The following is a 14,645-nucleotide window of genomic DNA, read 5'->3' as shown; positions in this document are numbered from 1 at the left end:
CGTGAAATTTATTCTTGCTGTACAAGTGTCATTCAGTATTCACTAATGAATCAACACGATATATGACATCATGAGAAAGGATAAAAACTGTATGATCATTTCAATAAATGCAGAAAAAGCATCTGACGCAGTACAACATCTATTGATGATAAAATCCTTCAACAACATAGATGTAGATGTAACATAACTCAACATAATAACGATCGTATGTAACAGACCCACAGCTAACATCATACTTAATGGTGAAAAATTGAGAGCATTTCCCCTAAAGTCAGGAAGAAGATAAGGATGTCCACTAACCACTGTCACCACTTTCATTCAACATAATAGTTGAAGTGTCAGCCACAGCAATCATACAAGAGAAAGACTAAAAGGCATCCAAATGGGCCAAGAAGAAAAATATTCACGATTTGCAGATGACACAATACTATATATATAGAAACCCTAAAGACGCCTCCCCCAAAACAACAAGAACCAATACATGAATTCAGTAAGGTCACAGGATACAAAATCAGTATGGAGAAGTCCTTTGCATTTCTATACAAAGATAATGAAGCAGCAGAGAGAGAAATTAAGAAAACCATCCCATTTACAGTTGCACCAAAAATAATAACATATCTAGAAATACACTTAGTCAAAGAGGTGAAAGACCTGTACTCTGAAAACTATAACACATTGATGAAACAATTGAAGGTAACACAAAGAAAGGGAAAGATATTCCGGGCTCATGGAATGGAAAAACAAATATTGGGAACATGGATATATTACCCAAAGTGATCCACAGATTTAGTGCAATGCCTCTCAAAATACCAATAGCATTTTTCACAAAACTAAAACAAGCAATCATAAAATTTTATGCCACCACCAAAGACTCTGTATGGCCAAAGCAATCATGAGAGAAAAAGGAAAAAAAAAAAAAAAAAACAAAGCTGGAAATATCACAATTCCAGATACCAAGTTATCCTACAAAGCTGTAATCAAAACAGTATGGTATTGGGACAAAAGTAGACACAGAGACCAATGGAAGAGACTAGAGAGCCCAGAAATAAACCAACAATCTTATGGTCAATTAATCTTTGACAAAGAAAGCAAGAATATGCAATGGGAAAAAGAAAGTCTCTTCAACAAATGGTGTTGGGAAAATGGGACAGCTACATGTAAAAGACAGAAACTAGACAACTGTCTTACACCATACACAAAAAGAACTCAAAGTGGATTGGACTTAAATGTAAGACCTGAAATCATACACATCCTAGGAGATCCCAGGCAGTAATGTCTCTGACATCGGACACAGAAACTTATTTCTAGATATGTCTCTGGAAACAAGGGAAACAAAAGGAAAAAGAAGCTATTGACACTACATCAAGATAAAAAGCTTCTGCACAGCAAAGGAAACAATCAACAAAACTAAAAGGCAGCCTATGGAATGGGAGTAGATATTAACAAATAACATATCTGATAAAGGGTTAGTATCCATATTATATAAAGAACTTGTACAACTTAACAGCAAAAGGACAACTAATCAAAAGACATGAATATAAATTTCTCTGAAAAAGGCATTCAGATGGCTAACAGATACTGGAAAGATGCTCCACATCACTGATCATCAGGGAAATGCAAATCAAAACCACAATGAGCTGTCACCTCACGCCAGTCAGAGTGGCTAAATCCAAACACACGAGAAACAAGTGTTGGAGAAGATGTGGAGAAAAAGGAGGTCCTGAACACTGTTGGTGGGAATGCCAATGGTGCTGCCACTGTGGAAAACAGTATGGGGGTTCCTCAAAAACTTAAAAACAGAATTACCATATGATCCATTAATTCCACTGCTGGGTATTTATGAAAACAGCATTTTGAAAAGATACATGCACCCACATGATTATTGCAGCATTATTTACAATAACCAAGATGTGGTAGCTGCCCAAGTGTCCACGGATAGATGAATGGACAAATAAGATGTCTGTTCATGCAATGGGATATGACTAGCCATAAAAAGGACTGAAATCTTGCCATGCAACCACATGGATGGATCGAGAGGTATGATGGTCACTGAAATTAGTTAGTCAGAGAAAGACATAATACCATTTGATTTCACTCATAGGTGGAATTTAAGAAACAAAGCAAATGAGCAAACAAATAAGAGACACAACCCCCCCCCCCCCCCCCCCGCCCAGACTCTTAACTATAGAGAACTCACTGCTGGCTACCAGAGGGGAGGTGGGTAGGCAATGGGTGGAGTAGGTGAAGGGGATTAGAATTACCCATATATTGATGAGCACCGGGTAATGTATAGAAGTGCTGAATCACTATATTGTACACTTAATATAACACTGTATGTTAACTATACTGGAAATTAAAAAAAAAAACAACAACAACCAAAGGAACACTAACTCAGCACACCAAAATGAATAGTTCATGGTTTATGTGTTTTTCTTCCCAAAGAGACTAAAAGCTCCTTGAATAAAGTGATTGCATGATGAACACTGTATTTTCTTACCTTATTTTTTAAATTTAATGTTTATTTACTTTTGAGAGAGAGACAGAGTAAGCGAGAGAGATCTTTGAGAGAGACAAAGCATGAAGAGGGGAGGGCCAGAGAGACAGAGTGAGACACAGAATCTGAAGCAGGTTTCAGGCTCTGAGCTGTCACACAGAGCCTGATGCAGGGCTTGAATCCACAAACTGTAAGATCATGACCTGAGCCAAAGTCGGATGCTCAACAAGTAAGCCCACAGGCACCCCATGAACACTATAGTTTCATGAATGTAGCAAGGTGCTTGGATCCAGGAAGCTGTTAAGTGACTGTTTGGTGGGTGAATATACATTAATGCAAGTCCGACTGAGGGGGTATTCTTCAGATGTTTCAATGTCCTGTGGTCTCTCTGATGGCAACTGATTCTCCCCTAAAATAATGGTGAACTGGTGGTTGTTGATACTGTTACACAGGCAATCATGGCGAAATTTGGAAAAGCAAAGAGAGTAAGTGTTAAAAGAAACCCATGGACTCAAAATGGGGCCTTGGGCAGACCAACTCCCCAAACCTTGTTTAACCTAACCTAAGTGCAGTCCAACCTCCCCCAGAAATGTAAGTCTTCCCCCGTCAGTGAGGAATTCTCTGTTCATCACAGTGAGGTCCTCTCTCACATGGATCCTCTCCATCCCCCAAGAGGTGAGGTCATTTTCATGATTAGACCCCTACCTTCCCAATTAGGGGAAGGTGACCTTCAAGTTCATCTGGTTGATTTTGTTTTTTAGCACAAGCAGTGAGAAGTAGAGATGTGAATGAGCTAGCATGGGGTGAGACATGAAGGATGTCCAGGGGGAGTGTCCCAAGGGCATGAGGGACAGGGTGACAGCAGACTCCAGGGCTGGGTGCTGGGGAACTGTGTGTTTTCATGGGTTACTGTCTGAATGAGGAGAAAAGGCACGAGAGGTAGGGTCACTTTTCCATGCCACCCAAGACTTGGTCTTGCACCTGAGTTAGGACCTCAGGAAACAGAATGGAGGCTGGTGACAGGGAGAAGCTGGAAGCGGGAGAGGAGGGTCAGACCCGGAGGGGAAGTGAGAGTCTGAGTAGGTGTCCAGGGTTGAGGGTGGAGCCCATTTGCATTGTTGTGGAGACTCAGGGAAGGTGTGTGTGTTGAGAAGGAAGTCAGAAGAGAGGGGCTGCATGTGGGGAGGTTTGTGAGAACAGACGCCAAAGACCCACTTTCTGAGAGAAAGAAAGAACATCTGCACATAAGATGCTGTTGTTGCAACTGGTGTTGCTCACAGTTCTTGTCCCAGGAGGTGACAGTGATGATGGTGAGGACTCTGGGCACGCCCTGTGGGAGCAGAAGCATGCACGCTTACATATGCATACCTGTGTGTGCTCATGTGAGTCATGTGTGTTTGCGTGTGTGCACATGTGTGTCTGCATGGGTACACATGTTTGTGATGTGTGTACCTGTGCTTGTGCGTCTGCATGCAAGTGTTAGTAGGTATGAGCATGTGCATATAGGTGCCTGTTTGCATGTCTCTGTGTGTGTCCGTACGGCTCTTTGTATACGTGTCTATGTTTGTGCAAACACATGCAACTCTGAGTGTGTGTGTGTACATATGTGCATTTATCTCTCTGTGTGTGTGTGCACTTGTGGTGTGGGTTCCCAAGCACATTCCTGGGGAGTGAGGGATGTCAGCCTTGTTTGTTCCTGAACATTCCTGATCCCATTTCTGAAGGATGGGGATGAAGCTTGGGGCTCCGGGGCAGCACATGTCTCCTGAGAGAAGTACGGCTCCCTGTCCTCTAGATTTGGGCCCCTCCCTGGCAACTTTCTTTGGCATCCTCTCTCCTTCGCAGTGTCTATCTGTTCTTCTGGCACAGACTTCCAAGAGCCAATCTCTTTTCGAACCATCCTGACAACATCCTTTTGCAACTGTTCCTGGACACAGAATCAGGGCTCAGCTTGGCTGGATGAACTGCAGACTCGTGGCTGGGACAGCAAGACGGGCGCTTTCATTTTTCTGTGGCCGTGGTCCAGGGGCAACTTCAGCAATGAGGAGCTAATGGAACAAGAAAAGTCATTTCACACATTCTCCATGAGATTTCCTCTGATATTTCAGGACCATGCCAGTCAATGGCAGCTTGAATGTGAGCTCGGGTCCCTCAGGACACGTGGGATGGAGGTGGCCTGTGTGTGTCGCCATGAATTCCCTTCTTCCTCTAGGAAAGAGCCTCCCCTGGCTGCTGAACATCTCGACTCCCCATCATAAAACAGAATCACACCCGTGCGTTCAGGAGGCAGAAGCCAGACCCCGAACTTGAAAAGCTTCATGCCTTCTGCTATTTCCCCTCCTCTCCTTGACATCAGGCTGTGTTCTCCTGTCTCTCACCAGAGTCTCCCATGACCACCCCATTCCCTGGCCTCCAGCCAGAGACTCTCCTCTTCCTCACTCTGTGACTGATCCTTGAAATGTGCTTTTCTCCCCACTCAGACCCATCAGAGACATTTGTCTGTCTATGTGTTCCCTCTGCCCACTGCCTTCCCCTCACCCTTGATGATTTTATCACAGCTCCCCTGTGGAGCCCTTCCTTGTTCTCTGCCCACATCCTTCCTGTTTCTCCTCCAGCATGTGTTCCTTTCTCAGTAATTTACCTTTCTTTTGCCTCCAGCGACCACCACTTCCCCTCTGTCTGAGTTTCCACTCAAACCAAACTTTGTTCCATTCTGTCCAATGCCCTCAACTTCTCCTCTGCTTTCTCCGTCCTTTGCTTCCACTCATCTCCTTTCATCTCTTTCCCTCTCCCTTTCCTGTAACTCACATTCTCTCTTCCCGGATCCCTTTCAGGTACAGCTGGCAGGAGGCTGCGATTCTCACTTTGGAGAGGCATCAGCAGGCTTCATGCAGATTGCGTATCAAGGATCAGATCTCGTGAGCTTCCAGAACACGTCATGGTGGCCATCTCCAAAGGGAGGAAGGAGAGCTCAGCAGGTCTCCAAACTATTCAATCAGTACCATGTGGTCAACTTACGAATACAAGCAAATATTAGTGACATCTGCCCCCATTTCCTCTTGGGTCTTCTTGAGGCAGGGAAGGCAGACCTTCAGCGACAAGGTCAGTCCTGCTCCCTCTCTCCAAGCATTATCTCTCTGTGCACTCATAAATTTGCACCATATTCTCAAATTTGGTGGAGTAGGGGCCAAGAGAGTCAGGGGATGATGGTGACAGGTTCCTAGAGGTGGAAAGATGTGTATTTCTAATGTGATGTGAAGACGTACCCTCTCAGTCTGAGAATGTCTGTCCTGTCTCTGCAGTGAGGCCAGAGGCCTGGCTGTCCACTGGCCCCAGTCCGGGGCCTGGCCATCTGCTCCTCGTGTGCCACGTCTCTGGCTTCTACCCAAAGCCAGTGTGGGTGACGTGGATGCGGGGTGACCAGGACCGCCAGGGCACCCGACGAGGCGATGTCTTGCCCCATGCTGACAGGACATGGTATCTTCAGACATCCTTGGATGTGGACTCCAGAGAGGCAGCTGGCCTGTCTTGCCGAGTGAGACACAGCAGTCTAGGAGGCCAGGACGTGGTCCTCTACTGGGGTGAGAAAGGGTAGGGGTCCAGCTGGGAAAGGGGGTGGGTGGTCCTGAAGCAGAGCAGGAGGGTGAGATGAAACATTTGGGATTCTAGGGACTGCAGATCATAAAGGACATAAAATTAATAACGCAAGAAATGGAGAGCTGAAGCTGAGGATCCTACAGACGTGGGAGGAAGCAGAGTTTTTGGTGAAGTGTCCATCTCTGAGCAGGGATGGGAGAGGAGAAAGAGGAAGGGTGGTTGGTGAGGCAGAGGGTGACAGGAGCAAAAAGGACCAGGAAGGTGCAGGTCAACCCGGGGTGGATGGGAATTGACACCGTCTGCACCAAACCCACAGAGCAGCACCACTCGGTGGGCTTGGTCTTTCTGGTGGTGATCGTGTCCCTGGTGCTTCTGGCAGGTCTTGTGTTCTGGCTCTGGAAGCGTCGGTAAGTCTGGAACCACCTTCCTGCTCTTTCCCATGCGTCTCCTTACCTTCCTCTCTGTCCTCAGCCATCTTCCTCCCCGTGCCCCTCTCCCTGCTGTCCTCACCTACACCCACTGCAGAGCAATTTCCAATTTGATCTTCCCAGGAAAATGCACTGGAGACATCGGTTCACTGGTCTCCCTTTAGAGCAAGATCCCGGCAGCCCAGGAGTCAGGACTTACTTAAACCCAGCTCAGTGGTGATGGATTTGCAAGTCTCTGTGTGCAACTTTTGTCTTTTCTCTCTGCTCGATGATGGGTTGTCAAGATGAGTTAAGTGTAATTTAGCAGGATTTCTTGTTCTGACCTGATGCTGGGGCTTAAATCTCTAATTTATCTCAGAGTAAAATGAAGTCTGAGTACCTCCATGGGTCACAGGCATCTGTGTCACTTCCTCCAGGGAGCCTTCCCTGATCCACAAGAGGAAGCGGTCTCTGCCTGGTGTGAATTTCTGCCACTTTAACCTGCACTGTGGGTAATCTGCGCCTCACTTCCCATCCTTTTTGCCCCACATTTACATCCTTTTTCCCTTCCAATTCCTAGGTCTCTTGAGTGCAAAGCCCGTGTCTTTTTAATATTTGCATCCTTGACAAGGAGTCTCATCTGCATGGAATATGTCCTTAATAAAAGTCTGTGTTGAATTGATGCCAATTTCATAGTTTTTTCCTCTTTTGCCTCCTGTCGTGTTTGTAGTACGACAAACGCACGATGTAGTACGACTACGTGTTTGTAGTTGAGACGTTTGATGTTCTTCTTGTTAAAAGTCTTTTCACTTTGTCTGGAGACTTGATACTGTTATGGTTCCTTGGTAACATCTCTGAGCCTCTGAGGAGAATACAATTTTGTCTGTGGATATTTCTATTTAAACACAGGCATCTGTTGGAGTGGACCTGTTGTGGATGAAAGGAGGAGGGCAGATGCAGGTCCTGGTTGTTTGAGTGGCTCAGGAACAGCAGCAGAGCTGTAACCTTGGGGCTTGTTGGCAATATAGGGGCTTGGCCTCAGCTGAGGTTCACTGCATCACAATTTGCATTTTAGCAAAACCAGCAGGGGATTCACAGGTGCATAAATGTGGTGCCTGAGAGGTAGCAGTGTGAGTGCATCCCTAGAGGGAAACAAGTGGGTCCCAAAAAGCCAGTAAGAGTGTTGTGCTCAGGAATGAATGGGAGCCTGGCAGGGAGAGGGCATACAGAGCATCCTCACATTCGTGGCTGCTGTGTCACAGTCCCTGAGGACACGGAGTCAGCCACATGAGCCGTTGCTCCTGGGGGAAATACAGGGTTCCGATCTTTGAAACCTCTGCTTACAACACTTGCCCACTGATACACACATAGCCTTGTTTCATGTGTCTTTTTGTTTTAAGACAGTATATATATATATATATATATATATATATATATATATACACACGTTTTTTTCCCCAAATAATATTGTATGCTCTATTTCCCTATAGTGAAATACCAGCTCAGAAGTGTGTGACATTTCCAGGCCTGGTTACTGTCATCGCCAGTGTCTTCATCTTTCAACCTCACAACTATGCTGCCCACGATGCTTTTAGAAACAAACAAACTAGAAATCATCATCTTCTGAATCCTTGTATTAACTCTTTACCCCCTTTTTTGTGGCATCATCATAGCATTCTAGATGTTACTCTAGCACTTTCTGAGTCAGCTCCACATAGACATCAAGAATTTCCTTTTCCTTTTCCTGGATTTACCGCATTGTTGATTCATTACCACTGAACTCAAAGGCACAGGACTCTGCATCGCGAGCCTGAGTTTTGTCAGTGAGGCTCATCTCACCTTCTTGGGCTTAGGAACACCAGTCAGCCCTGCAGCTCTGGGCTTCAGGGCCTTTTGAAACACTGAAATCGCCAGGAAAGTGCATGTAAATGCAGAAAATGTGGCACCAAATAGACACTGAAAAGGACACATGTTTACAGTGTGGGACTTACCATGGAAATGCAGAGCAGCAACTTGTTCAGCCTCACAGGACACATGCAATGGGTGACACATATCAGAGCACTCACCCTGCCATTCATTATGAGTAGCAGTGAGCTGGTGGGTCTGGGGGTTACAAATCAATGTCACTAGGTGTGTCCATTAGCACAGACAGCCTCCGTAGATATTGAAGATGGATCTTTGTGACTGATTGTTTCAATGGCAGTGCTAGTGCAGATGTCCATGGTTGGACTTCAGTTACTCTAGTGTTTTAACTACCTGCACAAATCATTCTCAAGCCCCGATCATGCAGAAGGGACATTTTGAGTGGAAAGTAGCTGGGGAAGAAAAGATCATCACTGTATTTGGAGCTTAAAAGTTTTGCTTTCCTATTTGATTATGGTTTTCATTGTTGTTTCTATCTGCTCCCCTAGTGTAGCAGCTTATTCCGATTCAACTTGAGAAAAGGCACAAGTTCTAATTTGTTAAGGGCTTAAAGAAAGGGCTCAGGGCAGGAGAACATCCAGAGGGACCAAGTGCAGGCTCTCACTGCTGCTCATATGGACCTTCTGGAAAATTAAGTTGAGATGGAAGAGGTGGCAAAGATGAAAAATACAGGATGGGGGCACGCAAATCACAGGACTTCTGTCTTCTCATTTGAATTAGACTAGTTACTTCTTCTCTTTGTTCTTGTCCACTTTGTTACCCTCACATGGCCACCATGTGGTTTTTTGTTGGTTGACACTATCCTCATTCACAGCCCTGGCTACGATCTCCTTGAGTCAATTAGGAGAAAGCACCCTTGCTGATGTGACAGGTTGAAGGATGGACAGGTGACATTGAGTTCAGCTAAGTCATCAAAGAGATGCCAGTTGTCTTCATTCAGAGTGATGGTTCAGAGCCAGGCACTGGCTCTAGGTGACCAAGTCAGTAGAAGATGGATTCTTACAGTTAATCAGGGGAAAGAGATCCTCCTTTTTTGGTCCTGGACAGTAACATCTGGGAATCAAGCTTGAAACAATTAAAATCTATTTGCAACACCAGAGAGGCAAGGATGAGGAAGAAACCTGTACGCAAAAGACAGAGAAATTTTATACATGAAAATTTCCCAGAGAGTACATCCAGAGTGTTCTCACTATGGGGAAGATAAAGAAAAGAAAAGAAAAAGAAACAGGATGGTTAGGGAAGAGGAACTAAGATCTTAGGGTGTTACATATGCACCCGACTTCTAATGGATCCCCAGTATCTAAGACAGGGCTTGCAAGTGATAGGAGCTCAATGAGTATTTCTGAATGATTGAATAATTTGATCCAGGCATAGAATTATTCCTAAAAATTATGGAGATATCAACATAAATTTTTTAAGCTTAAGAAAGCATTAGTTGTAATCATACTTGATGAAATGAGAATCTTACACAATTTTCTTTAGAATAAGCCACATGCTAATAATCATGAAGTTCACACAAAAGATCCTAGTGCAAATCTCCCATTACTTGTAATAAGAAACTATGAGAATTTGTAACACACGGAGTTAATAGAGTGTTCTGGAATCGTGTTCCCAGATTCTCTTCTTAGTATTCCTGCTAGAATGTTCCGTGGTTGTCTTATCATGAACTGGCCTCTGCTAGACACGTTGAACTACTTTATGGTGTCCTAGAGTGTTTACAGGCTCTTCAATATTTCTTGGTGCTTTATATCATCTGGATAATGTGTTTGGGCTATGTATCTTGTTATTTCTTGGTTGACCAGTAAATGGATATAACCTCAGGCTAATGTAAGGAGGAAAATAGTTGTGGGGCAAGTTTTCATTGTAACATAGACAGAAAAAACTCATTCCAAAGACTCAAGATTTTGAAAAGCTGCATGATCAAATTCACTTGTTGAATCCATTATCACCAGAGAGCATAAAGAAAGCTGACAGGCAGCAATCAGCAACCCCCTCCCCCCCCCCCCCAAACTACAGGTGGGATATGTGTGACATTCCTCAGGCACCTCTGGCTGCCCAAGAACAAAGGAAAGGGGGAAAACAAATGGTTAACTGATAAGATCGCAGTCCTGTAGGACATGAGTCTCCATCAGTTTACAAATATCTTAGTGAGTTGCAAGAAAAAGGCAGTCTTATCAATAGCCTCATCTCCAGAAACCTATAGACTCAGTTTCCTGGAGCCCCAACATCACCCTTCATAGTGATAAGGGGAGGATAGGCAAGAAGGAAATGGCAGGTGAAATTAAATTTCCTTTATGACCTAACGGCCCATTGACAAATACTTGAGGCAGGCAGAGTAAAACATTTCTCCAGGAACTGCCTACTGTCTTAATGCTAATTCTTTGCTAGAAGGAAAACAACCTAAGCTTGCCAATAGCTAGGCCTCCAGTATCCTGTGAGTTGTTCTTTAGCATATAACAATCTCATTGGAAACATCCCCTCCACTTTGTCTCCCCCAGCTCCCAAATATATAACCAGTCTCTCCACAGGGTCTGGGGCAGCTCTTCCCGCCCATGAGTCCTGTCCCCCTACTTTAATGAAATCACCTTTTTGCACCAAAGACGTCTTCAAGAATTCTTTCTTGGCTGTTGGCTCTGAACCCATGAACGCCCCACCATCACCCCAAAGCCTCATCACATTACAGAGCTGAGGATCAGGGCAGCTTGTTAATGTAAAATCTAGGGAAATACAGGTGCCTCCAAGGAAATACGGCATGCAAACCCTTGCTTACATAGGACAGATGCCAGAGTCTCTACAAACCAGAAAGATTACTTCAGCTATAAGTGTTAACAAATGACTGAAGGCTAGCATGAGTCCCAGAAATTTGCTGTATCCCTAGACTTTTCCCGTCGACCTGGCCAGGGGCTCCTGACAGACTGGCATCCAAGACACAGACCAGAGAACTGCTTTCTGGTGGTACAAGCCTGAGGCCTCTGAGCAGCTCTCTCCCGAAAAAGGGCAGGAAGGCCACCATCCCCCACACAGAAAGGAGCCTTCACTGGGTGTGGGAAGGGCAGGGAGCTCCACTACCTCAGGGCACAGGGAGCCACTCTGCAGCTGGGGGGAGGGGCAGCGGGGGAAGGGACAGGAACACACCTTGTCCCAGACTAAGAGGTTCCATCTGCTGAGGCAAAGGGGGGAACTCTCAGAAGGCCCAGTCTCCAAACTGATACACGAAGCACCTGGTTGAGGAGGGGACTGGATCAGAGCAGAGGTAGCGACCCCCTCTCTGTCCCAAGCAGACCAGCCATCAGGGAACCAAGGGCAGCTCCTGCTGGTGGGGGAACAAGATGATGAAGATACATGCCCTTGAACCACATCCTGTTAGAAAAAGAAAATTGTAGACCCAAAATGATGTCATCAGCTGAGTTCCCTCCCTGGGGCTTCATACCCCATCTAACTAATTTCAGTGACCCCAGAAATGTAGCCTAAATGAGTCAGGCAGGAAATTTTTCTTTCCATCAGTACCACTGAATCTGTCACCTGGCACCTCTCCAACCCCCTAAGGAAGACAAGGTCATGTGCAGGATAAGACTCCTTGCTCTTCCCACAAGAAAACAGGCCTGAATCCTGGATACCTCCTTTGCTACCAACCCCCTGGCCCCACTCTCCCTCTGTAAAAATCTTCCATTTGTACAACTTCTCAAGGTGCCTACCTGTGTGCTAGCTGGGGTGATGCATGATTCATGGGTCATTTAATAAAGAAATTATTGCTCAAATGTATGAAGTTAAATTTTCTTATTTAACAGTTCTGAAGTTTGCCTCATAAGATTGATGTAGACATTAAAGAATAAAAAGCTTAAAGGATGAGGTTATTCATTATGTGTTAAGTATCTGGACACACAGCTGCCTCTCATACATTTTGAACCACTCTCTGAGAACATGTTTCCCATACAAATAGAAAAAGCTGAGTAAGTCATGAGTGAATGAATGATAGAATGTATGAATGAATGAATAAATGAATGGACGCATTGTGTTCAAAAGAAATCCATAGAAAATTTCCTGCATTTTGAGTATTTCACTGCCATTGCCATGACATTTCCTGGTTTATTAAAGGCTGATACAGCTTGTCCTTTCATGTCTAGGAAAACCCTGGAAGAAATTTTTACCAGTCACTTCTCCAGCAGCTGAACCAGCACTCTATTCCTGATCAGTGGTTTGTTAGAAACCCACAAAAACACCCAGGATAGGGATTGATCCAGATGTCAGTGTCAATAAGACAGGGTAAGAGTGGGACAGGTGAGGACACGTGAAGAAAAAGGCAAGCAGGTAAGAAAAGGAATAGGGGAATATTTTAAAGAAAGGAAGAGAGAAGTGTGGAGGAACATTGTAAAGAAGAGGCACATTAGCCCAGCATTCCCAGGGGCCACATCCACGTCCATCAGAGGGGAGCTTCCAGTCACAAAGGACAGAAATCTCCCTTGCTGGGCTGAGGCATGCAGGGAATGTACTGGCTGGTGGAACTGGGGGGGGGGCAAATCATTGGGGCTCCAGTCCCTTCTGTGGGTCTGTGTGTCTGCCTTTACTTTTCTGATGCTTTTGTTTCATTGTTGCTGCTGCCTTTTGCTTCACTGGAGTATGATGACAAATGAAAACTGTACCTTTGTACAGTGTGCAGCTTTCCAGCCACACAGGAGGAAGGCTGGGAGGCCCCACTGGCCACATGGGCCTTCGCCAGCTCTGGCAGGTGCAGCAGAGCCTGTGATGTGACATGAACAAAGATCCTACTGATGAAAGTCTTCCAACAACTTCTCAGAGAGGACGGCCTGAAGAACGTTGGGAGCCCAGTGCACACGGCATGCAGGGAGCTACAGGTGACGCTCAGGTCCTGAGCTGTGGAGCCTCCAGTTTGACATGCAGCATTTTGAAGGAAAATGAAGAATTGGTCAAGGAAATTGAATCGAGACAAACTGTGAAGAATAATATTTTACGTTGCATTCATCACGTTTGAATGCATTGAAGTGCTGTGCAATAAACTCTGTTGTCTTTTGAAAACATAAAAGGAAGTAACCGCTTGATGGTTTAGTGTATGTGGGCATGGTGACATCATGCCCACAACTAAGCTAGTTAACATGGCTATCACCTCACATCCCGACCCTTTTCTTTTTTTCCTTTTTTAAATCAAGTTTTAATTTAAATTTCTGTTAGGTAGCATATAGGGTAATGTTACTTTCAGGGGTAGAATTTAGCAATTTCATCACCGACCTACAACATCACAACAATGCCCATCACCCATTTCACCCATCCCCCACCCAATCCCCTCCAGGAACCCTCAGTCTGTTCTCTGTAGGTAAGGGTCTGGTTCATGGTTTGCCTCCCTCTTTGATCCCCCTATACTTATCTGTTTAGTTTCTTCAATTCCTCATGTGAGTGAATAAAGATGGATTTTGTGTTTCTCTCACCGACTTATTTTGCTTAGCATAATACACTCTAGCTCCATCCATGGGACTGTAAACATCAAGATATCGTTATTTTATGGCTGAATGACATTCCATTGTGTGTAGATACCAAGATCCATTCATCAGTCAGTGGACATTGGGCTCTTTCCATTATTTGGCTATTGTTGATGGCGCTGCTATAATCATCAGAGTGCATCTACCCCTTCAAATCAGTATTTTTGTAGCCTTTGGGTAAGTACCTAGTGGTGACATTGCTGAGTCATAGGTAGTTCTATTCTAAACTTTCTGAGGAAGCTCCACACTGTTTCCCAGAGTGCCTGCACCAGTTTGCATTCCCAGGAACAGTGGGAGGTATTCCCCTTTCTTCACATCCTCTTCATCACCTGTTGTTTCTTGTGTTGTTAATTTAGCGATTCTGACCGGTGTGATGTGATGGCTCATTGTAGCTTTGATTTGTATTTGCCTGATGATAAGTAATGATGACCATCCTTTCATGTGTCTGTATCCATTTGCATGTGTTCTCTGGAAAAATGTCTTTTCATGACTTCTGCCCATGTCTTAATGGAATTATTAGCTTCTTTTGGGGGTATTGAGTTTGATAAGTTTGTTATAGATTTTGGAGACTAGCCTTTCGTCATATATATCATTTGCAAATATCTTCTCCCATTTTGAAGGTTGCCTTTTAGTTTTGTTGATTGTTTTCTTCACTGTGAAGAAGGTTTTTATCTTGAGAAACTCACAATATTGTATTCTTGCTTTTGTTTCCATGCCTCCCATGACATGTCT

General features: G+C 44.7%; 2 protein-coding genes across 2 annotated transcripts in view; both read left to right on the top strand.

Moving 5' to 3' along the window:
* Positions 1-14,645, top strand: part of LOC122476397 (T-cell surface glycoprotein CD1a-like) — a 49,773-nt gene that overhangs the window by 19,209 nt on the left and 15,919 nt on the right. The window lies entirely within an intron of this gene.
* LOC122476403 (T-cell surface glycoprotein CD1a-like) lies at positions 3,523-7,186 on the top strand. Its single transcript, XM_043569023.1, has 6 exons — positions 3,523-3,804; positions 4,364-4,630; positions 5,318-5,596; positions 5,797-6,075; positions 6,408-6,498; positions 6,643-7,186. Exons 1-6 carry the CDS (start codon positions 3,744-3,746, stop codon positions 6,737-6,739), a joined length of 1,074 nt encoding a protein of 357 aa, XP_043424958.1. The 5' UTR covers positions 3,523-3,743; the 3' UTR covers positions 6,740-7,186.

This window comes from Prionailurus bengalensis, chromosome E4 (genome assembly GCF_016509475.1).
Source record: "Prionailurus bengalensis isolate Pbe53 chromosome E4, Fcat_Pben_1.1_paternal_pri, whole genome shotgun sequence".
In the NCBI taxonomy this organism is placed as follows: domain Eukaryota; kingdom Metazoa; phylum Chordata; class Mammalia; order Carnivora; family Felidae; genus Prionailurus; species Prionailurus bengalensis.
Note: the sequence above shows the minus strand (reverse complement) of the source record. Positions and strands in the feature narration are given on the sequence as shown.

Excerpts from the sequence above, each read along its gene's own strand:
- LOC122476403 (XM_043569023.1), top strand. The coding sequence starts at position 3,744 with ATGCTGTTGTTGCAACTGGTGTTGCTCACAGTTCTTGTCCCAGGAGGT. Across the intron at positions 6,076-6,407 it reads GGACGTGGTCCTCTACTGGG|AGCAGCACCACTCGGTGGGC; the intron begins GTGAGAAAGGGT and ends CCAAACCCACAG. Across the intron at positions 6,499-6,642 it reads TTCTGGCTCTGGAAGCGTCG|GAAAATGCACTGGAGACATC; the intron begins GTAAGTCTGGAA and ends TGATCTTCCCAG.